The sequence below is a fragment of the Mixophyes fleayi genome, chromosome 2 (genome assembly GCF_038048845.1).
Source record: "Mixophyes fleayi isolate aMixFle1 chromosome 2, aMixFle1.hap1, whole genome shotgun sequence".
NCBI lineage: Eukaryota > Metazoa > Chordata > Amphibia > Anura > Limnodynastidae > Mixophyes > Mixophyes fleayi.
Window position 1 is genome coordinate 198325704 of NC_134403.1, and position 22242 is coordinate 198347945.

The following is a 22242-nucleotide window of genomic DNA, read 5'->3' on the forward strand; positions in this document are numbered from 1 at the left end:
GGGTAATGGGGTAATACTACAATTGAAATTGAGATTCTGGAGTTGCTGACTCTGGCACCCTGCAGATGATGGTACCCTTCTCTGCCAACCCAGTCGATCCTCAAAGCCTAATTTATTAACCCCCATTATACTACCAGAAGTAAAAAAAAAAAAAAGCACTGACACAAGGGGTTCAAAATGTTTAACATACTGCACAGTGCTACATTTAAAAAGAACATATTTCTAATACATTGACTGTTATTCCAAAAACCTATAATAATTTCCATACACCCATGTCCTCCTAATGGTGTGAACGACATCACAGTCCAATATCATCTTCCTAAAAAACAGCAACTTTTAGCAAAAGAATTTCTCACGATAATGTTCACTAACCACTTTAGATAGTAATGCAGCTACTGTGCAACATATAACCCTTGCGCCAGTGTTTTAGTACCAATTATTATACTTCATTATTATACTGTACTTTATGTATTCCTCTCACATTATACTAAACATCAAAATTATACTTGGATCCAGGGCTGCCATCAGAAACTGTGGCGCCCAGTACTAATTAATCTGGCAGGGGGTCCCCCCCTCCCCTCCCCATACATGCGGCCCCTATCCCTCATCACAGTTAAGGTCCCCCTCTCCCCCCCCCCACCTCCTCCACAGTTAGGGTGCCCCTGGCTCTCCCTCCACAGTTAAGGTGCCCCTGGCTCTCCCTTCCCTCCTCCACAGTTAAAAAATAATCACTTAACTGACCCTACAGTAACAATGACCATGTGCAACTTCTCCCTAGTTGTGCTCTGATAAATCACTCAGTATCAAGTGCAAGTACTTTTATTAAATTAAAGCTCAAAGTGTAATGAATAAATAAGTAACGTCACGGAGCAGCAAGAAATTCAATCTTACAAATAAGGGCAGCATGGTAGTTAGCACTACTACCTAACAGCGCCGGGGTCATGACAAAATTCACCCCAGTGTGTGTATGTGTGGTAGGGCATGTAGATTGTAAGCTCCACCAAAGGGCTAGGGATTTATGTGAATGATTAACTATTCTCTGTAAAGCACTTTATAATATGTAGGCGCTATATAAATAACTGATAACTCAAGAGTGGAGAGTACTGTTAATACAAGCAAGCAATATTAGGGATTGGAGGAACATTTTCATTATACGTTACAAGATGTTAACACTTGAAAGGTGCAATAAGTTAAAATTATGGCACACAGGGTGTCATGTGAGCTTTTGCAGCCTTCCAAAGAAATATGTATAGGTATTTGTTTGGGGACACAGTGGAGAACATACTTTCTATTTCATGAGCGTTTCTAACCAGTAATTTACAAAATTACAGTCAGCTTTCCAAATCTTGAGTTAATAGTAACTGGAAAAGTAAACGTAAACAATTTCTATAATTACCTATTTAGCTCATACAGATGTCTCCCTGAGATAAAATACTTTGTTAGCGGCTGAGTGTTGCTGACACACTGGATACTAGAATTCATAAAGCACGTGTTTCCCAAGTTGCTGAGTCCTGTTGCTCCCTTCTCAGTGGGGACTAGAAATATAAATAAAGGCAACAATCAGATAGTAATCTATTATATAAAGCCAAAACAGTAAACAGATAAAAAAATATACAGAAAGGGTGTTTTATGTCAAATAAAATCGTAGAATGTATAAATGATAACTGCAGAAAATAAGACACATAGGGGAGAATTCAATTGTCCGCAAAGTGCCCCCGGATCGGTCGCAGTGGCACTTCACGGTGATGCAACTTCGCTGAGGTCTCCTCAAACCCCATAGATGTGTGCAGGAAAATACGCAATGTTAGGGTACTGTAGTATCTGGAAATGTGCGCAGCCGCAATGTTCAGCAGCACATTGCAATTGAATTAAGGCAATTACCTATGTGTTATCATTTTTAAGACACTTAAAAAAAAAAAAAATGAGATGATGTAGCAGATTTATAACTAGTTATAGCACCTGCACTAAACACATTATATTACAGATACTGAGAACAAGTCATTTATACTTCAATGTATATAAACAGTTATTGACCTTCCTTCTTATACTAGTTCCCAATTCAATAAATTCCCAAGATGTGCTGCTGCTTAACTTTTAGCCTTACCTTTATGTCTATCTATTTTACTGCTGTTTGCAATAAAAGACATTTCTTCTGGCCAGCTCATATCTTTGTTGCGAACTAAAAAACACAAACCATCATCATTAACAAAAAATAAGCTAATACAAAATGGACATGTCCAGCTTCATCTTTGCAGTTTTATTTATCATTCAAAAACAAAAAAGATCGATGGAGTAAAATCATTCAAATATTCTGTAAAGATAAGTAGTAACGAAAGGGAAACTTACTAAAAACTATGTTGCAAATTAAAAACCACAATAGACCCAATGTGCGTAAACCCTTCATAGGTGCTCTATTTAGTCATCCACAGAAATCAATGATCCCGGTTCCACATGAAGTGAATGTTGCATTCACCACAGATACAACATACAACTAGCATATACAAGGCACCATTGATAAGCTCTCTCAAAATAACAGTTTTTACTACTATTCCACAATTCAGGCAACCAGTAATTTTATTGAAAGTACTCTGCTTCCCACTATTTAACTGTATAGCAGAGAGCAGCAATGGTTCACCGAATCTCGGTCAGATGATCTTATTGGCTGCTCTTAAAACATATAGGCAATGAAGACCTGAAAAGCAGGAAATGAATGCTCTTAGAATCCGCTTAGAAATGATAGCTTTAGTCTTTCACAAGGGAATGGAATGTAATGTCAATGTTTAGAATATCTGGTACATCCAATTTACATGCCTTTTTATTTGCTTCTGCTAAACATCATTAATATCTTACAATGTTTCTGATACCTTCTATTACCAAGTGTTGCTCATCATGAATTTTGAGATATTCTAGCTTATGATCCTCATCATCCAAAAGTGTGAGATAGTTCTAGTGAAAAACAGAAAACATTTACTTTTAAGATCACAGAAAAATGTGTTTTAGAAGCTTACATGTATGCACTTTTAGATACATTTGCATGCTGGATTCTTAACAATATTGTTTCGACCAGTCGATCTCAAGTGGATGTTAAACTACAAGTGCCAGCATACTTTGCAAGCTATTGGCTGGCTATCTGATGGCAAAGCATGCTGGGGCTTGTAGTTTCACAAAATCTGGAGAGCCACAGGTGGTCCAGGCTTGGCTTAGTGCTATCCCTGATCCTCCCAGCCTCCTCCACCTATTGAATGACAATTGTTTGTGGCTCAAGAGGGTATTTAAAACACAGACTATTCCCATAACAAAACAATTTTTGCACAGCTAAATTATTCTTAACCCCACATCCAGGCATGTACATCCAATAGAAATCCCTTGTCCAGATTTAAAAGTTGTCAAACTGTGAGCACCTCAAACCTATACATTTTGTACCCATGTAAAAGGTCATAGCCACACACAATGGGAATAACGCAAGTGGTAACATAATTAATGGGAGTGTTTATCAATTGCCACATGCAAAACTCAGAGGTAAAAAAAAAAAACCTGTCTCTTTAGAACATAAGGGGTTCAATTGGCCATGTGGCTGTACAGCACAATCAGGTATGTCATGGCGACTGCCCTTTCCTTTCAAATAGTAGTCACCAATTTTGTAGCCAACAGATATCTGTTGAGTAATGGACTGAATAATCCACTTTCAATATTTTTCCTACAAAAAAATTCATATAAGTTTAAGGAGCATCTTATGCTACTTTGGGTGTGAAGTCTTTACATCTTTGTGATATTAAGGATGAATGACTGAAGTTGGCAGAGAAGTATCTATGGAAGGAACACAAGACTTTGAGAATATAAGACTTAATGGGGTTTAGGAGAACTTTTAGCGTTTTGGTATCCATAAACCTGGCTTTAAAGCACAAAATAATAGTTTATCATATTTTTCTTTTTGACAATTAAATACAATTTGCACCCAAACAAAAGAAACCTTAACAATGGAAGGGAACTTAGATGCATTATCCTCTAATCAAGCATGGAGCCAGCTACTGTGGAAATAGCCATGAATAAAAACTATGGCAATAGAGGATGTGGTGGTATCACTATATCTATCAGTCCATAGTGAGAATGAGGGAAAATGTTCTTCATTGTATTCCATTGATGTTTGGCTTGCTAAATACGCCTAACTTTGTAACCCTAATTGTAAAGTAATATAGTTAATGCAGCAGCTTCAACAGTTGGCATAAGTGTCACCGAGGACTAGGTAAGGCATACACAGTATAGAGGAACTAACTATACTCATAATGTAGCCTTTTAAAGGTCCAGACTTTTTTCGTAGAGCTGTCCCACTCCAACAAACCGTGTCTTCTTCCCGTCGGGCAATATTCAAGCATCCGTAATGGTCAAGGGGGAAGAACAAAATGTTTTATTTGGGATGGAACTTTTGAATATTTCCATTGTAGCTAGATAGCCATAACGAAGGATGCATGAAGACTATTCTGAACAGCAGTTTCTTGGACCAGTGACTAAGTTGTAAGCTCAGAGGAGGGGAAAGAGTTGTCTGCACAGATCTTCAAATAATGCCATCAATTAATTAATTATTGTGGCTGTGAATCTTCACTCTCTAAAATTTAAGAACATTACATTCAAATATTTCCATCAGGCAACACTGAGTGGCTCTGAATCTCTCTTCAGTGTGCTTATAGGTGGACTGAGCCCTACAGTCCTACATCTTTTATAGAAAATATAAAATACATAGTAAAACACATAGATCTGTATAAAAGTTCCAGAAGAAGCCTCATCCAGTGACTGAGAGGTAATTCACTGGACAGGACCAGGTTCTGAACTTCCAAATCTGAAGGGAAGCTCTGAACAAGATGCTTTAAGTTTACATGTCACAAATAGCATTGAGGTGGCTTAGGAGAAGGGGATTTCTATAACAAGTAGTCATAGTTTGAAATTGGAGGTTTGAAGTCAGGTAACATAATAAAGCATTTATTTAAAGATTTTGAGTAGAAATGGTGGGAAGTTTCATACAGACAATGAAATATAGATGCTTAAGTCAGATATAAGGCTATTATGAGTCATTCTAACAACAAATAAGTCTTTCCCATTCTATTTAAAAATGCAGAAAAACTCAATATGAAATAAAAACCCCAAAATATTTTTTTCTGACAAATTCTGTTTGTGTTCCTATATTGACATTGCACAAGAATTTTAAGTGCTGCTCAAACTATGTACTATAGATGCATGCCACTTTAAAAAAAAAAGGATAATGCTCTGACATGATGAACAAGCTCTAAACCATGAGTTTGCTGGTCAAGTCATTGTGCAGGATGGACAGAAGCAGAGAAAACTGTGTGTACTAACACAGAGATAGTTTCGGCTCAATTCCCATACTACCCCATGCATCGCCTTTGGTGGAGGAAGGGTGTAGCATTTTACAACCAAAGGCTTCACCAGACAAGCGGACTTATGATTGCAGCAAAAGTCATATACAAGACATACAAACTAAGCCAATCTACCAAAAATGATGCTCAGAGAAATAATAAGGAAACAAACATTTTACCTACATCCCTGGTTACATCCTGCGGTACTTGTACCCAAAGGGGAATCTCCAATTACTTCACAAATTACTTTAGTTTGTTAACTATAACATTAATTAGTAGAGAATAACCAAATACAAAACTAACCAGATAGAGTTTTTTAATTTTAAATATTTAAATGTATATAAAGCAGTTTGATATATATCTACTCAGATTAGGTAGTACTTGGTAAACATTTACCATCATATTGGGGTACATGTTTTTTTAAAAACTACAACTGAGAAACATTAATATCCATACAAAGAAAGAACAATGGTTTTCTAAGTAAAGACTTGTACAGTCTAACACTGTTACACAATGTATATAAAGTACTGTAGTCAGAATATTAACACACATTACATATATATTTCTTCATAACTCCATTAGATAAGTGCTGTAGGAACATGCTACATATTACATTTAAATACAAAAAATAAAAAAGTAAAATTAAAATGGACCATTTGTACAATATAATGGCTGTCTAAACACACAATGTTATTATGAATATAATATGCCATTTGTAGAAAAGTAAAATATTTTATGAGAAGAATATATTACCTCACTATTATATAACCACAAACGCATATCTTCCTCTTTTATGCGCAGTCGCTGTGAAAGATACTCATGGATTTCTTTTATCGTCTGCATTCGGCTGAAGCACCCGGTATACGCCAAAACTCTTTTTAGAGGTGCATTTGGGGATGGCACGTTTCCTGTTTTGTGTTTGCAAAAGAAACACCAATAAATACCTGCTTTATTAATTCATTATTATGCCAGTGAACCCACACTATACTCAACACCACACAACTACTGAATCATATTCTTTTTTTTTTTTTTTCAGGGTGGCTTTCTGTAAACATTTTAAGCTTTTTATTTTATGAAATGGTAAATGCCTCGAAACATGAAAGTAAAAGACAAGCTGAAGGATTACAAAATGGTCCTTAATTTAAGTGAATGAGTTAAAATATTTGCAGACCATTAGAATACATTGCCAAGTCTGTCTTGATGCTAATAAACTTTGTATTATAAAGCAAGGTACAATTATAAATATTTAATACCAAATATAAATATAAAAGCCAATGCTTAGCTAGGTCTTGTCAAATATACCTGTGTTTGAAAACCCTGAAGAAAACAAAACCTTGGCTACCAATCAATATTCTCTTCTCATATCTTTAGGTGTCCTGGACTAAAAAGGGCTATTTGGCAAAGCTTAATATCAAATTCCTTTTTTATTTTTTCACTGGCAATAAGAAATATGAATTTGGGGTGCTTTTTTTTTTTTTCATTGTAGTGAAATTGAAGGTATGATGACTTTTTGTTTGATTTATAATGATGCCAAAACAACCTTGCAGCCATTTTGCTCATGAAAAGTACAACACAAGGCTTATTTAATAACATGGTGCAAAAAAAAATAATGATGCGCTGTAACCCACAGCAAGCACTTATTAGACTTCATGTGATGAAGGGCTTGTCACTTGAACTGTGTGTTTGTGCCTCTCACCTCCACACACTACTTAACATTATGGAGTGGGGGTGGGTAGCGGAGTACAATATGGGGCATCCATCTTACTTTGGAGAACACTGAATCATACAGTTAAATCTACATAATAATAGCTCCATCAGTATCAGCTTTCATTGATCTGACAACTTCAAATTGCTAAAGAGGTGTTATCCAATTGCTTGCTATTAGTTACAACACATCATTGCGGTTTGTAAAAGGTTATTAAATAAGCCCCAAAGTGTGCAAATATAGGTGACTACAGTATGTGGACTTTTCCTTCCTGAACTATAATCTATGCATTTCACAATACTGTACAACGGAGCTGAGTGGAATAAAGACTCAGTAGGTTTGAGCAAAATAGGTTGCCACTTTAAATACACAGATATCACTGTAGCTATGAACACTGACATAAATTGAAAGTGCCGGCATTGACAGCAATTGGTATGTAGCGGAATAATGTTGAGAACGTACAGTGTAATTTTTATTGTAAGTCATCATTTTCTTTTAGTAGGCATTCTTCAAAATCGCCATTTGTTTGTAGGTATACACAGTGAAGCTTTTCCAGTCATCATAAAATGGCACCCAGCCCTTTGCTTCACTGTGGGTTTCTAAGATAGAGGTAGCTATATCAGTACTTTAATTTTATGTTGTAGTAAGTATTGTATAAGCATATTCAGCTCTGCTCTTCTTCCATTGGATTTTACAGTGGTCATTTTGAAACTGGAAATTCTGGCGAAACTGGGGTTAAAAAGGTCTGAGTACATAAGGAAGCTAATCGGTGGGAAAGACCTACTGATGTTTTGTAGCAATTGTAGGTTTGCTCTTCCTTTAAACAATTATCTACTGTTGCAATAGTTTAAACAATAGTACACTGGTGTACAGCTACCTATTGAAGCAACTAAATAATAGCATGCAAGATATTTACATTTTTGAAGGAGAATGTGATTAAGGAAGATAATAAACAAGTTATTTTATTGGCTGTTAGTAAAGCATAGAAAGCTTTATTTACAAGACTTTGTGGAGAAACAAAGGCTATGGATTTTCCAAGCTGCAGGAACTTAAGGCTAAGCCGACTAATCACTAGTAGCAGATATTTTTCTGCAGCCAATAACTATCTCCTCGTATTGACAGAAAAGGAAACAAGAGTCAAACCCAACTACAAAGAGGTAAAGAAATCAGCATCCGTAAAAGCTAAAAAAAAAAAAAATGTTTTGCATATCAATCCCCTAGGATGACATGTCACCAACACAATCTCTATCTTTTATATTGCTGTATATGGAGTTCAAACTAAGGGCAAAGGGTGCAAAATAATTTGCTTTGCTTTGAGTTGGGAATGTAAACAGCTTAATTTTGAATTGATCACAAATTATTTAGCTTAGATTATTAACATTTAACACTACAGTTTTGAATTGTGCAGATTTTTTTTTTAAGGAGTTTAAAGGGATCTTCCCTCTACATGTTTATTCTACTTCTCTTTTGCCCATGATGATATACTAATGTTTTGTTTTTATATTGATACCTTGAATGTTTATTTCCAAGTAAAACAAACAATCTGTTTAGGATTACTGCCTTTACAGCCAAAAGAAAACTACTACACTATCACTATACTAAAAATGATCATATGCATATGAATTAATTGTGTATGGAGTGTTACTTTTATACAATGGATTAAAATGAGCAATACAGTTTAATTATTAATGAGAATGACTATGCAACAATGCAGTATACATGAACATGAAAACTTCTATTTATGGTTTTACAATAATTTGCATTAGCAACAATAGTCAATATTTCATGTGGTAGCATGCAATACCATTAATTTCACCTACAGCTACACAAAACAGCATTCTAAATCGCAAAGCAACAATGTTACCTTAACTGTATCACACACTGTACCACAATATCCCTTAAAAAGAAAAAGCTCATTTTCAGCAATTACAGGTAAGAGGATTAGTTGTAAGATTACAGCAAGAAAGCTTATTGTAAAACAAAAACTCAACAAATTAATTATTGATTTGACATTAATTAGTGCATAGCAAAAAGTAAAAAAACACCAACTTTAATTAAAAATTATTTTGGACACAAATCATTTGGTAAAATTTAGTAAAGGCTGTAAAGTATTTAATCCAGATGTTTCTAAAAAGGTAGAAATGTATCTCTACAACCAACAAATTAATCATTAAAATTTTTTCAGGTAAAATGAGCTTGGAAGCAGCAAGACCTATGGTCTGCACAAGAACTGGATCACTATGAAATGGACAGCTGGAGCTTTTTTTTTTTCCTTTATTTCAAAACATCAATGATCCACTTATTAAGTAATGGCACGGCATTCTATATTATAAAAACATGTCAATGTTCTGAAAGAATACAGACTATAAATAGGATCCATTCCCTTAAATAAAACTATTTATGTATGTAAACACAAATACAAAGCATGCCACACTTCATTAAGGTCCTGTGTCTTTATTTTTAGTAATTAAACTATTATATCTAGATTTAAGAAGAATGACACCAAAGCGTTAAATGGTATACTATGTGGAGTGCAATGTCTTAGTAATAGATCGTGTCCATCATTAACATCTGATGCACTGTAGGGGTGCCTGAAGACTCCAATTCCTTCTGTACATTAGGCCCACTCACACCATTAAAACAGGTGGCGGTTTTGTCAATATCGTATCCCCCAACCCTTGATGTACTTCCTACTAAATATAAATGGGTAGTGACACAGGTGTCAGGCATTGACAATGTCAGGTGAACGTAAAAAGTACAGTTAAATGACAAGGACTGGCTGAATAGTTCATCAATAATAAGTAGAATGTAAATACAGGCAACTCCACCCACTACTACACTTAAAGTTTTGGGTGGACTTATTTAATTCAATGCTTCATTATTCATCATTATTCCTAGTTTTTTAGTTAGTTTTCTTGTGCATGACCTTAGGTTAAAGCCCCACTCTTTTGAAATACTGATTGCAGAGCTAGCAGACGTAACACTGGCATGAAAACGGTGCCATCCCATTCTTGCTGCATTCTTACGTTACCTCTGGGTAAATGCTGAGGAAACATTCTCAGGCTCATCATACCCATATTCACCCAGATGTTAGACTGTTGCTGGCGAGTCACAGGCTGCTGTCTCAAGAAAAGCAAATAGCGTGGAAAGAGTTCCAGCTCTGGAAGGTTCGTTTTGCTATTTTTGATGACCTAATAAAAAAGATGTAGTGAAATAAAACCTCTTCCTGTACATATTATCAAGTTGCAATTAACAATCATAAATAATTATCCAAGGTATGCAGCAAGCACAAAGAGTATAGAAAGACATTAATGAATGCTCAATTTCTAACCTAAATTACATATGAGTTGTAAGCTGAAAACTTAGGGTTTAAGGGAGATGGCTGAGATATGTAATGCCGAACAGTGTGTTGTCTCCCGGGTGCTCAGGCTCGGCATATTGCGGATCGGGTGGACAGATTGTTGGGAGGGGCTGGGAATGACCCAGCGGTTTTGGTGCATGTTGGCACCAATGACCGAGTTAGAGGAAGAAGGGGTGTCCTAAAGAATGATTTCAGGAACATAGGTCGCAAACTTAAGGCAAGGACATCCAAGGTAGTATTTTCGGAAATACTACCTGTGCCACGCGCTAGTCCAGGGAGGCAGCGGGAGATTAGGGAGGTTAATGCGTGGCTAAAAGATTGGTGTAAGAAGGAGGGTTTTGGATTCTTAGAGCACTGGGCTGATTTTTTGGTCAGTTGCCATCTTTATTGTTGTGATGGATTGCACCTGAATGAGGAGGGGGCTGCAGTGCTAGAGGAGAGGATGGTTAGAAGGTTGGAGGAGATTTTAAACTAGGCTCCGGGGGGGAGGGGCAAGCAAGTATTTATGGGATAGACATTGAGAGTAGTAAGGAGGAATTTAACAAGAGTAAAGGGGGTGGAGAGGGGGGAAAGGGAAGCATAGCCGATAAGGAGCGGCCCTTTTTAAAGCAAAAATAAATACCTAAGGGAGGCAATAGACTTAAGTGTATGCTTGCAAATGCAAGAAGCCTGACAGGTAAAATGGGGAAGTTAGAACTAGTAGCAATGAATGAGCATTATGATATGATAGGTATTACGGAGACCTGGTGGGATGATATACATGACTGGGCAGTAAACTTGGAAGGCTATTCTCTCTTCAGGAGGGATAGGGTAAATAAAAGGGGAGGAGGAGTATGTCTTTATATTAAGCCAGAATTAAAACCAAGTATTCAGGAAGTTATATACGAGAATATTGGTGATAATATAGAGGCATTGTGGGTGGAAATATCCAGCGGAGGAAAAAGTTCAGAGAAGTTTCTGATAGGGATATGCTATAAACCGCCAGATATTAGTACGATTGAGGAAGCCCAACTTCTACAGCAAATTGAAAAGGCTACACAACTAGGTCAAATTTTAATTATGGGGGATTTTAATTATCCGGACATTGATTGGAGTACTGAGACCTGTGGTACAGCTAGGGGAAATAGGTTTCTGAGCACGCTAAAAGACCATTACATGTCCCAATTAGTAGAGGAACCAACTAGGAACTGGACTATACTGGACCTAGTAATAACAAACAATGTAGACGTAATATCAAATATTCAAGTAAAGGAGCACTTGGGAAACAGTGATCATAATATGGTCTCATTTGAAATTAGTTTCTAGAAACAACAGTATAAGGGATCAACTAGGACTTTAGCATATTAAAATTTGCCTTTCTAAAGTTTAAAGGAGTCTATAAAGAGCATAGACTGGGACAAAGCCTTTGAAGGAAAAAATACGGAAGAAATGTGGGCTGTCTTTAAAATGTTGTTGGAAACATACACGTATAAGTTCATTCCTATGGGAAATAAATGTAAAAGAATTAAGTCTAAACCAATGTGGCTAAATAAAAAGGTAAGGGAAGAAATGCAAAGGAAGAAGCGTGCATTTAAATTGTTTAAGTCTGAATGGTCAGAGGAGTCCTTCCATAGGTACAAGGAATGTAATAAAACATGCAAAAAGGAAATTAGATTGGCTAAATTAGAAAATGAAAGGCACGTTGCAAAAGAAAGTAAGACAAACCCCAAAAAGTTTTTTAAGTATATAAATGGCAAAAGGATTAAAAAAAGATAATATAGGACCCCTAAGAAGTGAGATGGGTGAATTGATAAATTATACTAAGGAAAAAGCAGAGGTAATAAACACGTTCTTTTCTTCAGTATTTACCAGAGAGGAACAAATGGCAGGAGTAATACATAAAAATGGAAATGAAACCATGCCATTAATTAATACTTGGTTGTCAGAGGGAGAAGTCCTAAGGCAACTGAAGAATATTAAGATAAATAAAGCTCCAGGTCCAGATGGCATACACCCAAGGGTCCTTATGGAGTTAAATTTGAAAATAGCTAGACCGCTATTCTTAATTTTCAGAGATTAAATCTCATCAGGCTCAGTACCAAGGGATTGGCGAATAGCAGATGTGGTGCCATTGTTTAAAAAGGGGACGAGATCACAACCAGAGAATTATAGACCTGTAAGCCTGACATCAATAGTGGGGAAACTACTGGAAGCTATTTTAAGGGACAGTATTCAGGATTACTTGGTACGCAATAAAATTATTAGGGGGAATCAACATGGATTTGTGAGGGATAGGTCATGTCAAACTAATCTAATTAGTTTCCACGAGGAAGTTAGTGGGAACTTAGACCAGGGCAGGACAGTAGATATGGTCTACTTAGATTTTGCAAAGTGCCACACAAGAGGTTGGTTTACAAAATAAGGGAACTGGGTCTAGGAATCAAAATTTGTACTTGGATCGAAAACTGGTTAAAGAATAGGGAACAGAGAGTTGTGATAAATGGAACATTTTCTAATTGGTCAAAAGTCTTAAACGGAGTACCTCAAGGTTCCGTGCTGGGACCACTCCTTTTTAATATATTTATTAATGACCTTGGTGATGGTTTAGAGAGTAAAGTTTCTATTTTTGCAGATGACCCTAAACTCTGTAAGGTAATAAAATCAGAGCAAGATGTAGCTTCTCTACAGAGGGACTTAAAAAACTGGAGGATTGGGCGGCCAAATGGAATATGAGGTTTAACACAGATAAATGTAAGGTTATGCATTCAGGGATCAAAAACAAGAACGCAATCGATAAATTAAATGGAATTAATTTAGGAGAATCTATAATGGAAAAGACAGTGTAATTTTGCCACTGTATAAATCGTTGGTAAGACCTCATCTTGAATATGCAGTACAGTTCTGGGCACCACTCTATAAAAAAGATAATTTGGAACTAGAAAGGGTTCAGAGAAGGGCGACAAGATTGATAAAGGGTATGGAGTCATTAAGTTATGAGGAAAGGTTAGCCAGTTTAGGCATGTTTACTTTAGAAAAGAGGCGTCTAAGGGAAGATATGATTACTATGTACAAATACATTAGGGGTCAATACGGAGAGCTTTCATGGGAACTTTTTACCCCAAGGACCATACACAGGACACGTGGTCATCCCCTAAGGTTAGAGGAGAGGAAATTTCACAACCAGCAAAGGAAGGGGTTCTTTACAGTAAGGGCAGTCAAGATATGGAATTCATTGCCAGGGAAGGTTGTGATGGCAGATTCAATAGATATGTTTAAGAAAGGGTTAGACAAATTTTTAGCGGAACAGTGTATCCAGGGATACGACCGTTAACTTAAAATAAAGGATAGTAGTGGATATAGGGTAAAAATTGGATTGCAATATTGAGTCTGGGGGGATTTTCAAAATTGAAACAGATTGGCGGTTGCTTACTCTGGATTAATTTCAAATATAAGTGCAGGATCGCAGGAGATCCAAAATAGGTTGAACTTGATGGACTGGTGTCTTTTTTCAACCTCATCAACTATGTTACTATGTTATTTAGCCCTTGCTCATTTTGTAATAAAACCATAGCGTTTATTGGACTTCAAAATAGAGAACAAAAGAACACTATGAGGATCACACAGAGAGCACACATGGTGCTATTGAATTCAAACACTGGATGGACCCTGGGCTCATTTAGAAGGCAACATTTTGAAGTCAATAGCATAAGTATGGGAAGTATAATCCTTATAGTGATCCATAGATTACTATATTGAGATTCACAGACATCATACAGACTGTAAATCAATTCAAAAAGGTACTAAATTGTTGGGTTTTTATTTGATTTAACCTTGTTTATTGCACCCACACATAATAAAAGATATGTGAACTTTTCATTTGAATGGAAATTAATTAATTTTATGAAAACTCTGCAAAAAGAACAAATATGGTGTTCCTATAGTGATACAAGCAGTTATTGTGTGGTTTATTAATAAGTGAAGAAAACTAACATAGCACAATTGACTGTAAAATTATTGGGATTACTATTTTGAAAATAATTAGTTAAAAAAACTGTATATAAAAAGGCTTTTCAGAACAGATATTTGTCACAGTTACATTAATATATTGCTGCTGAAGACTTCAAGAAATGCAAAAAACTAAATACAGTAAAGATTAGAATTTGTTGCAGTTGTCAAGAAACCATGACACAAGGTTAAATAGAAAAAACATTCAAAAGACTGCAGTTTAGACCAAGCCGTGCTAATATACCAATGATTCTTAATATCTAAGGGACGTGTGTTAAATATATGACTTTTGCTACTTACTGGTCGAGGTAAGGACAGGTTTGCCCCATACCAATGATATAGTGCTCTCCATACTGGCTCTGGGACTATTTCATATTCTTTTCCACGGACTAGAGAAGGACTCTGTTTTAATCGCCCTCCTTCCAGTGTTAAGGTGGGTACCTAAAAGCAAACAAAACGAAGGAGCTCAGGAACTTGCTTCAACACTGAAACATTAAATATAGTAGGTTATAAATACGTTTTATAAAAACTCAGTAAACTGCATTCAGAGAATGGACAGAGATATAACACCTGTCACTGTAAAGATCATTGATCGTTACGCTAAACTTCACTGTACCCGCTACAGCATGTAAAAGATCTAATACAGCACATGTTGCATTTTAGGTGTGTCCTACTATTATAAGGTTGTGTTTTTCATAGAGATCAATTATCTTTGCTGTAAGAAGTTCAAGCTGTGCCCTACGTACACTGGACAAAACTAACAGCAATGAGGGAAAAAAAAATTGAGTCGCTCATGGTAGAATATTACTTATTTTCCTAAATAATGAAACTCTATCTGAAATATGTTGCTACTATGAAAACCTTTGTTCCTTAAACTATCGCCAAAAGTGCAACAATGTGGTTTTTAGCTTAAAACAAAAATCTGCTCTCTCAGTAAGTACAAGCAGGATTGAGATGATGCAAATGTGGCATCAGCCTTCAGAGCACACTGTCCTAAAAAAAAAAAAAAAAAAAAAAAAGACATCTTCCAAAGCCAACTTTGCATTTCAAGCATCACTACTATAAAGTAGAGGAGATATAATTGCCTTGTATATTCTTCTGAACTCCTAGAGGTGCCAAACCAGTGTTATGCTGGAAATTAGGGGCAATACAGGTTCAACAAATCCATTACAATTATGGATGTTTCAAATGTAGTGTTGGAGCATTGGTGGGCTTGGAATTCTTCTTCTTCAAAAAAAAAAAAAAAAGCCTTGTCCAATCCATGATGTTAAGAACACTACAGAACCACAATGTATTGTGACCAGCTGTGGAGTCGATCCCTCGTAAACAAAATTTGTGCTTCCAAATGTATTTTATATGCTCCCCATGTGTAGCCCATGTCTTCTTTCTATGTCTTGTGTGCTACATGCTCTTGGTTTTCCATGTCTGCTCCCATATTTTCTTTAGCTCTCAATCTTATACATGCTTTTCCACTCTTGCGAACTATGTCTGCCTGGTTATGCCCGCCTCCTTCTGTACAGCAAGGGGATGTTCTTCCTCTTCTATTAACAGTGCAGTAAGAACAATAAGTAAAGTAGTTTTCAGATTGTGAATTCTTGCAGGAGCATTGCATGATGACACCATCAAAGTTTTGACAAACTCATTTGAGAAATCTATATTTAGAGAGTGGATGAAGCAATGTGGAGGACATTCGTTTGGTTGAAAAGCAACAGCAGCACTGTTGACAGCTTACCATATATCAGTGCCACCCACAGCACGCTCCTTATGCCACACACTCGAAGACAAAAACAAATATGGGAAATGGAGAAAAAAAAATAAAGTATACCAGCTCTTCATAAGCACAAGCCTCCCACCCCTTAACCAGGTGCTGGCCTAGGCACATGCCCAAAAGTGCTTATGTGGCGAATATAGCCATGATCATGTCTACAGTATGAAAATATAAGAAACAATAGACTATTTAGTAACAGCCTATTGTCAATTTAGTGCAACAATATAACAAGTGATTAACTATAGAAGAATTGCCATCAAGTGTTGCTAGAAGCTTGCTTTAATTAACACAGCACTAATTAACACTGGGACTTTTAATATTTTTTATCCGTGTTATATTATCAGAAAAATGTTTGAAAGACATGTGGCTATAAGCTGTGGGGTGATGCAAAATGTAAATAAGCTAATAAATGACATGGACTCAATTAAAATGTTTAATTGAAATTGATTAAAAAAAGGGATCTTTAATAACAAATCTCTACAAGAAGCCAACTGTGAATGTTAAGTTGCACCAACCACTTGTGATATACACAATAATTAAGGGCTTACACTGCCTTTCACTTAGTATTTCACCATTGTTCTTTAATTTTATTTCTGCACATGGTGTTTAAATATAAGAAAATTAAGGCTGATTGTTATGGAATTTTTGAATACCCAAATATAGACTGTACTTAGATTTTGTGACTTTTGGGGTCCTGCATTGTGGTACTCAAACTACAATCGTTTTCTTCAGGGAATTGAATATTTGAGCTTTAACTTCCCTATTTGCTCATACAGTGATCTAGCTCTAGATCTAGTTCTTTAATAAAGTATTGAATGACTTGTCCTTCTACTGGCAACAGTTTCCTCTAGTCTCACAATAAAAAAAATATATATATAATTTTTCTTCCTTCAGCCATTTTGATCTACAGTCATGGCCAAAAGTTTTGAGAATGACACAAGTATTGGTTTTCACAAAGTTTGCTGCTTCAGTGTTTTTAGACCTTTTTGTCAGATGTTACTATGGTATACTGAAGTAAAATTACAAGCAAGTGTCAAGGGCTTTTATTGACAATTACATTAAGTTTATGCAAATAGTCAATATTTGCAGTGTTGACCCTTCTTTTTGAAGACCTCTGCAATTCGCCCTGGCATGCTGTCAATCAACTTCTGGGCCACATACTGATTGCTGGCCACCCATTCTTGCCTAATCAATGCCTGGAGTTTGCCCGAATTTGTGGATTTTTGTTTGTCCACCCGCCTCTTGAGGATTGACCACAAGTTCTCAATGGGATTAAGGTCTGGGGAGTTTCCTGGCCATGGACCCAAAATGTTGATGTTTTGATCCCCGAGCCACTTAGTTATCACTTTTGCCTTATGGCAAGGTCCTCCATCATACTGGAAAAGGCATTGTTCGTCACCTAACTGTTCTTGGATGGCTGTGAGAAGTTGCTCTTGGAGGATGTATTGGTACCATTCTTTATTCATGGCTGTGGTCTTAGGCAAATGTGAGTGAGCCCACTGCCTTGGCTGAGAATACCCCACACATGAATGGTCTCAGGATGCATTATTGCTGGCATAACACAGTACTGATGGTAGCGCTCACAATTGCTCTTCCGGACAAGCGTTTTTCCAGATGCACCAAACAATCCGAAAGAGGATTCATCAGAGAAATTACTTTACACCAGTCCTCAGCAGTCCAATCCCTGTACCTTTTTCAGAATATCAGTCTGTTCCTGATGTTTTTCCTGGAGAGAAATGGCTTCTTTGCTGGCCTTCTTGACACCAGGCCATCCTCCAAAAGTCTTCACCTCGTGCACATGCACTCACACCTGCCTGCTACCATTCTACCCCAAGCTCTGCACTGGTGGTGCCCTGATCCTGCAGCTGAATCAACATTAGGATACTTGTCCTGGCATTTGCTGGATGTTCTTGGGCACCCTGAAGCCTTCTTCACAACTATTGAACTTCTCTCCTTGAAGTTCTTGATGATCTGATAATGGTTGATTTAGAAGCAATCTTACTAGCAGCAATATCCTTGCGTGTGAAGCCATTTTTGTGCAAAGCAATGATGACTGCACATGTTTCCTTGCAGGTAACCATGGTTAACAGAGGAAGAAAATGATTTCAAGCACCACCCTCCTTTTAAAGCTTCCAGTCTGTTGTTCTAACTCAGTCAGCATGACAGTGATCCTTGTCCAGTGAGCCTTGTCCTCGTCAACACACTCATCTGTGTTAATGAGAGAATCACCGACCTGATGTCAGCTGGTCCTTTTGTGGCAGGGCTGAAATGCATTGAAAATGTTGCTTTTGGGATAAAAGTTCATTGTCATGGCAAAGAGGGACTTTGAAATTAATTGCAATTCATCAGATCCCTTTTCAGGACATTCGGGAGTATATGCAAATTGCCATCATAGAAACTGAGGCAGCAGACTCTGTGAAAAATATTATTTGTGCAATTCTCAAAACTTTTGGCTATGACTAACTTTCACAACCGATGTTAGGACCAGGACAATAGGATATTTGTAGATAGTGTGATATTTTTACCGTAATATATTATTGGCACATAATTTAGGAAAACAAGCTGTCAGGAAGCAGAGTAGTAGCATACAGTTTCAAGCAGTGATAGCAAAGGCGAATAAAATCCGCATAAGGACAGAAACCTCCCACGGAGCAGAAGGGTAATCCTGGTTAGAATATCTAGATTATGAGGTACAGTTTCGGCACCTAACTTTAACAACCTAAGAAAGCTCATCCACTAATAAAAGGAATGGAAGGAGGCTTAAATTATTATAAGATTAGAAAAACTATGGTTTGTTTAAATTGGGAAAAGGTGGCTTAGAGGTGACAATAAAATGTAAAGATTAATGTAAATAACTTTGCCCATCAAGGACAACATAGAGAACATGGAGTCATCAATTGTGAGTAAAAGAAAGAGGGTTTTAACAGCAGCAGAAAGGTGGTGATGACAACAGCTTCACCAATGGCTAGGATGCCTTTATTTCAAGAAAAAGCATTTGTAGATAGAATTAGTAAAGGACATTTTGAAGGCTTGAGTCAGAGAATTTATCCTATTGTAATTTTTGGGGCCAGGAAGAAATTTTCTCAGAGGCTAAACTGACGACTGTACTACATGGAAGGGGGGAAGGGCAACGTGTTTTGCCTTTCTCTGCATTAATGTAAATAGCATTTCTGAAAGGCTGAAGGTGATGGACCCAAGCCTTTCCGCAACCTCTCTCTTTATACATAACATTATCACTTCAAACTCCCTTAACTCTTCATTGCTGTCAGCCAACACAGAAGTATCACCAGCATATCGGATTTTGATGTTGCTTCTGGGAAGTGTACTTTCAGCTTGTGTTTCTTCCATTTCGGCATTTCACATGACAAGCTCTGCATGTAAGTCAGGTGTCAGCGGAGTAGAAGTAGTCAGGTGCCAGCGGAGAAGCCGGGAGTAAAAGTAGTTAGGTGTCAGCCGAGAAGCCAGGAGTAGAAGTAGTCAGGTGTCAGCCGAGAAGCCAGGAGTAGAAGTAGTCAGGTGTCAGCCGAGAAGCCAGGAGTAGAAGTAGTCAGGTGTCAGGGGAGAAGTCAGGTGTCAGTGGAGAAACCAGGTACCAATATGCATCCCTGAAGCATAATTCTCTCCATTTTTAGATAGTTAGCCCATATTCAATTCTGACATTTCATGCTTGGGTTAACATAAAAATTAAATAGACAGTTGAGACAACTTGGTACCTACATTTTTGAGTGTTATTCACAATTTGTTCTGGCACTTTCAGAGTCACAGTCTAGCCATAGTCCATAACCAGAAGTAAATTGTAACAAATTGATCTCCGATGCCTCTACTCCGTTCTAATTCTAAATCTACATCCATTCTATTATTGTAGCTTAGACTGAAATCTTGAGTATTAACTTGGTAGAGTATAATTGAAGAGTACAGCAATTACTTCAAAATTCTTCTGCATTTACACTTTTCAGCACCGGTTTATAGATTCACATTTCAAATCTACTCGCCTTTGTTGTGATTTCCAAACCTGCAGCACTTTGCAGGATCATCTCACAAGATTTTAAGTAGTTCAGCTGGAAAGTATTCAACATCTGCTTTATTTATTTCAATGCGTTTTAGGAGACATTTAACTTAACTTTACAAAGCTCTAACTGCAGCAAATATTGAATAATATAAGAACCTTTTTAAGTATAAACTTCTTTAATAAACACCTGACTATTTTTTATTTTTGTTATTTTTCCCCCCAATATATCTTTTATTCTTTGCACTGCTGATATTGTTGTTGACACAACATGTATTTATGCTAAAAGGAAAAAAATCACCACCACCATTGACTGCAAAGCACATATTTAAGTTAAAGTTATCAACGCCCGTACAGTGATGCAAAACAGAAACCTAGTACCACCTGCTTACTATCTTCATCTCAAAACTACACTGACAAGTGAAATAATCCTTGCCAAAATATTAACTTACCTTCACATTCTCTTGGGTTACCAAAGGATGGTTGTCAATGGCTCCTGGTTTCTGTGGATTAAGTTGCAATAATACGCTACCATTGGAACCAAGCACACACTGGTTATTATTATCTGAAGTATTATGTTGCCGTGCAAAGCACATGTCTGCACCTGGTGTACCGGAATAAAGGAACGCTGAAAGAGAAAGAACAATGCTAAGTGTTATCTCTACTTAATAGAAGTCATTCGGACATGACAAACATAAATAAGATGCATACAAGGACAAGTGTGTGGAACTTTGACCTTAAGACCCTGTATCAAGAAAGTTCCAGAATGAACCAGAATGACAAAATAGTACCTAGTAATAACATACACACAGACAAGACACCAACAAGATCAGAGTGCATCCTCCTACAGTCACAGTGAGGAGCACAGCAAGTAACAATGTGCAGCAAAGGGTCATTTTTTTTTAATGTATTTTAGACATGGTACTGGAAATGACTGAGCCATCTGAAAAACCATAAGTACTAAAGCTTTCCAGTTAAGAAATTCTTATGACTACAAAATGTTATGCAGATAGGGCCCACTTGTATTTTGCCAGCTTCTAAATTTCACCCAAGTTGATAATTGCATTGTGCGTCTCTGTGCCTGAAGTGCATTACTTGTTTCTCTCAGAGCAAATGGATTCAAACTTCAGGGACCTATGATCGTATACAGCAAAAATCTAGACGTCTTATTTGATTTTCAACCATTATTTATACTGTGTTGTGTAATGGAAAACATATTCATTTCCCTATGGACTTCACCTCAGATAGAACCAGACATAAAAGCACTGCTTGGAAACAGCCTTTATTCTTACTGCTGTTTGTTGACTCTGAAGCTTCCGATGCAGTAGATATGTTATCGGAAAATTTATCTTCTGTAGAGCCATGTACATTAGGGCCTGCCCTGTCATCATCCCTTTGATCCAATGAAGATGTCCCCAGTGTGTGTCGGCTGCCATTTAATGAAGGAGAAGGCTCAATAACGACAACAGGTTTAGATTCCTTAAAAAAAAAGAAAGAAAAAAAAAAGTGTGAAAACTGAGACACAGGATAACAAGTAAAGCATTGAAATATTTAATTTATTTATGCTGGATCTGCAAATAACTCGGGCCTACTAGCTGGAAGGTTTATAGGGACTGTGCCCTGTAACTTAATAGAAGCCATGGCCAGACAAATCAATCGTAACAGTCCCACACTCCTCCACACTTAGTACAGTGAATTCTAAGGACGGCTACAGTACTCAAGGTGTGGAAAGTTTTCTGACAGCAGAAAGAAAGTTGAATTATAATATAAGAATTATAGCCTAAAAGAAGGTATCCCCACTGAGTCATTACTACGGACAAAGTAGTACCACCATTGAATCACTACATGAGACCAAGTACTCGGATTGACTGGTTTGTAAACTTTATATCTCCTCATCAAAAAGCATAACACTGGACAAATAACCGATGAAGAGATGTAACTGGTGTTGAAAGGGCCAGATGTAGTGACATTTGCCTGGCCATTACCTGCACTCAGGAGCTGCTCCACCACATACTTTGTGTGGATGGGATGGGGGAGGGATTAACGGTT

At 37.0% G+C, this 22242-nt stretch overlaps 1 protein-coding gene across 4 annotated transcripts in view; it reads right to left on the minus strand.

Annotated features, from left to right (window-relative positions):
- Positions 1 to 22242, minus strand: part of USP32 (ubiquitin specific peptidase 32) — a 208312-nt gene that overhangs the window by 48229 nt on the left and 137841 nt on the right. For 2 of the 4 annotated variants that reach the window (XM_075195313.1, XM_075195311.1), the window contains exons 13-20: positions 21486 to 21672; positions 20646 to 20821; positions 14720 to 14860; positions 10148 to 10265; positions 6123 to 6277; positions 2865 to 2946; positions 2105 to 2179; positions 1397 to 1535 (exon numbers count right to left, since the gene is read on the minus strand). In XM_075195313.1, coding sequence (XP_075051414.1) covers positions 1397 to 1535; positions 2105 to 2179; positions 2865 to 2946; positions 6123 to 6277; positions 10148 to 10265; positions 14720 to 14860; positions 20646 to 20821; positions 21486 to 21672 — 1073 coding nt within the window. Of the gene's footprint in view, positions 1 to 1396; positions 1536 to 2104; positions 2180 to 2864; positions 2947 to 6122; positions 6278 to 10105; positions 10266 to 14719; positions 14861 to 20645; positions 20822 to 21485; positions 21673 to 22242 lie in introns of all 4 variants that reach the window. The other 2 variants (XM_075195310.1, XM_075195309.1) reach the window with 1 other exon arrangement.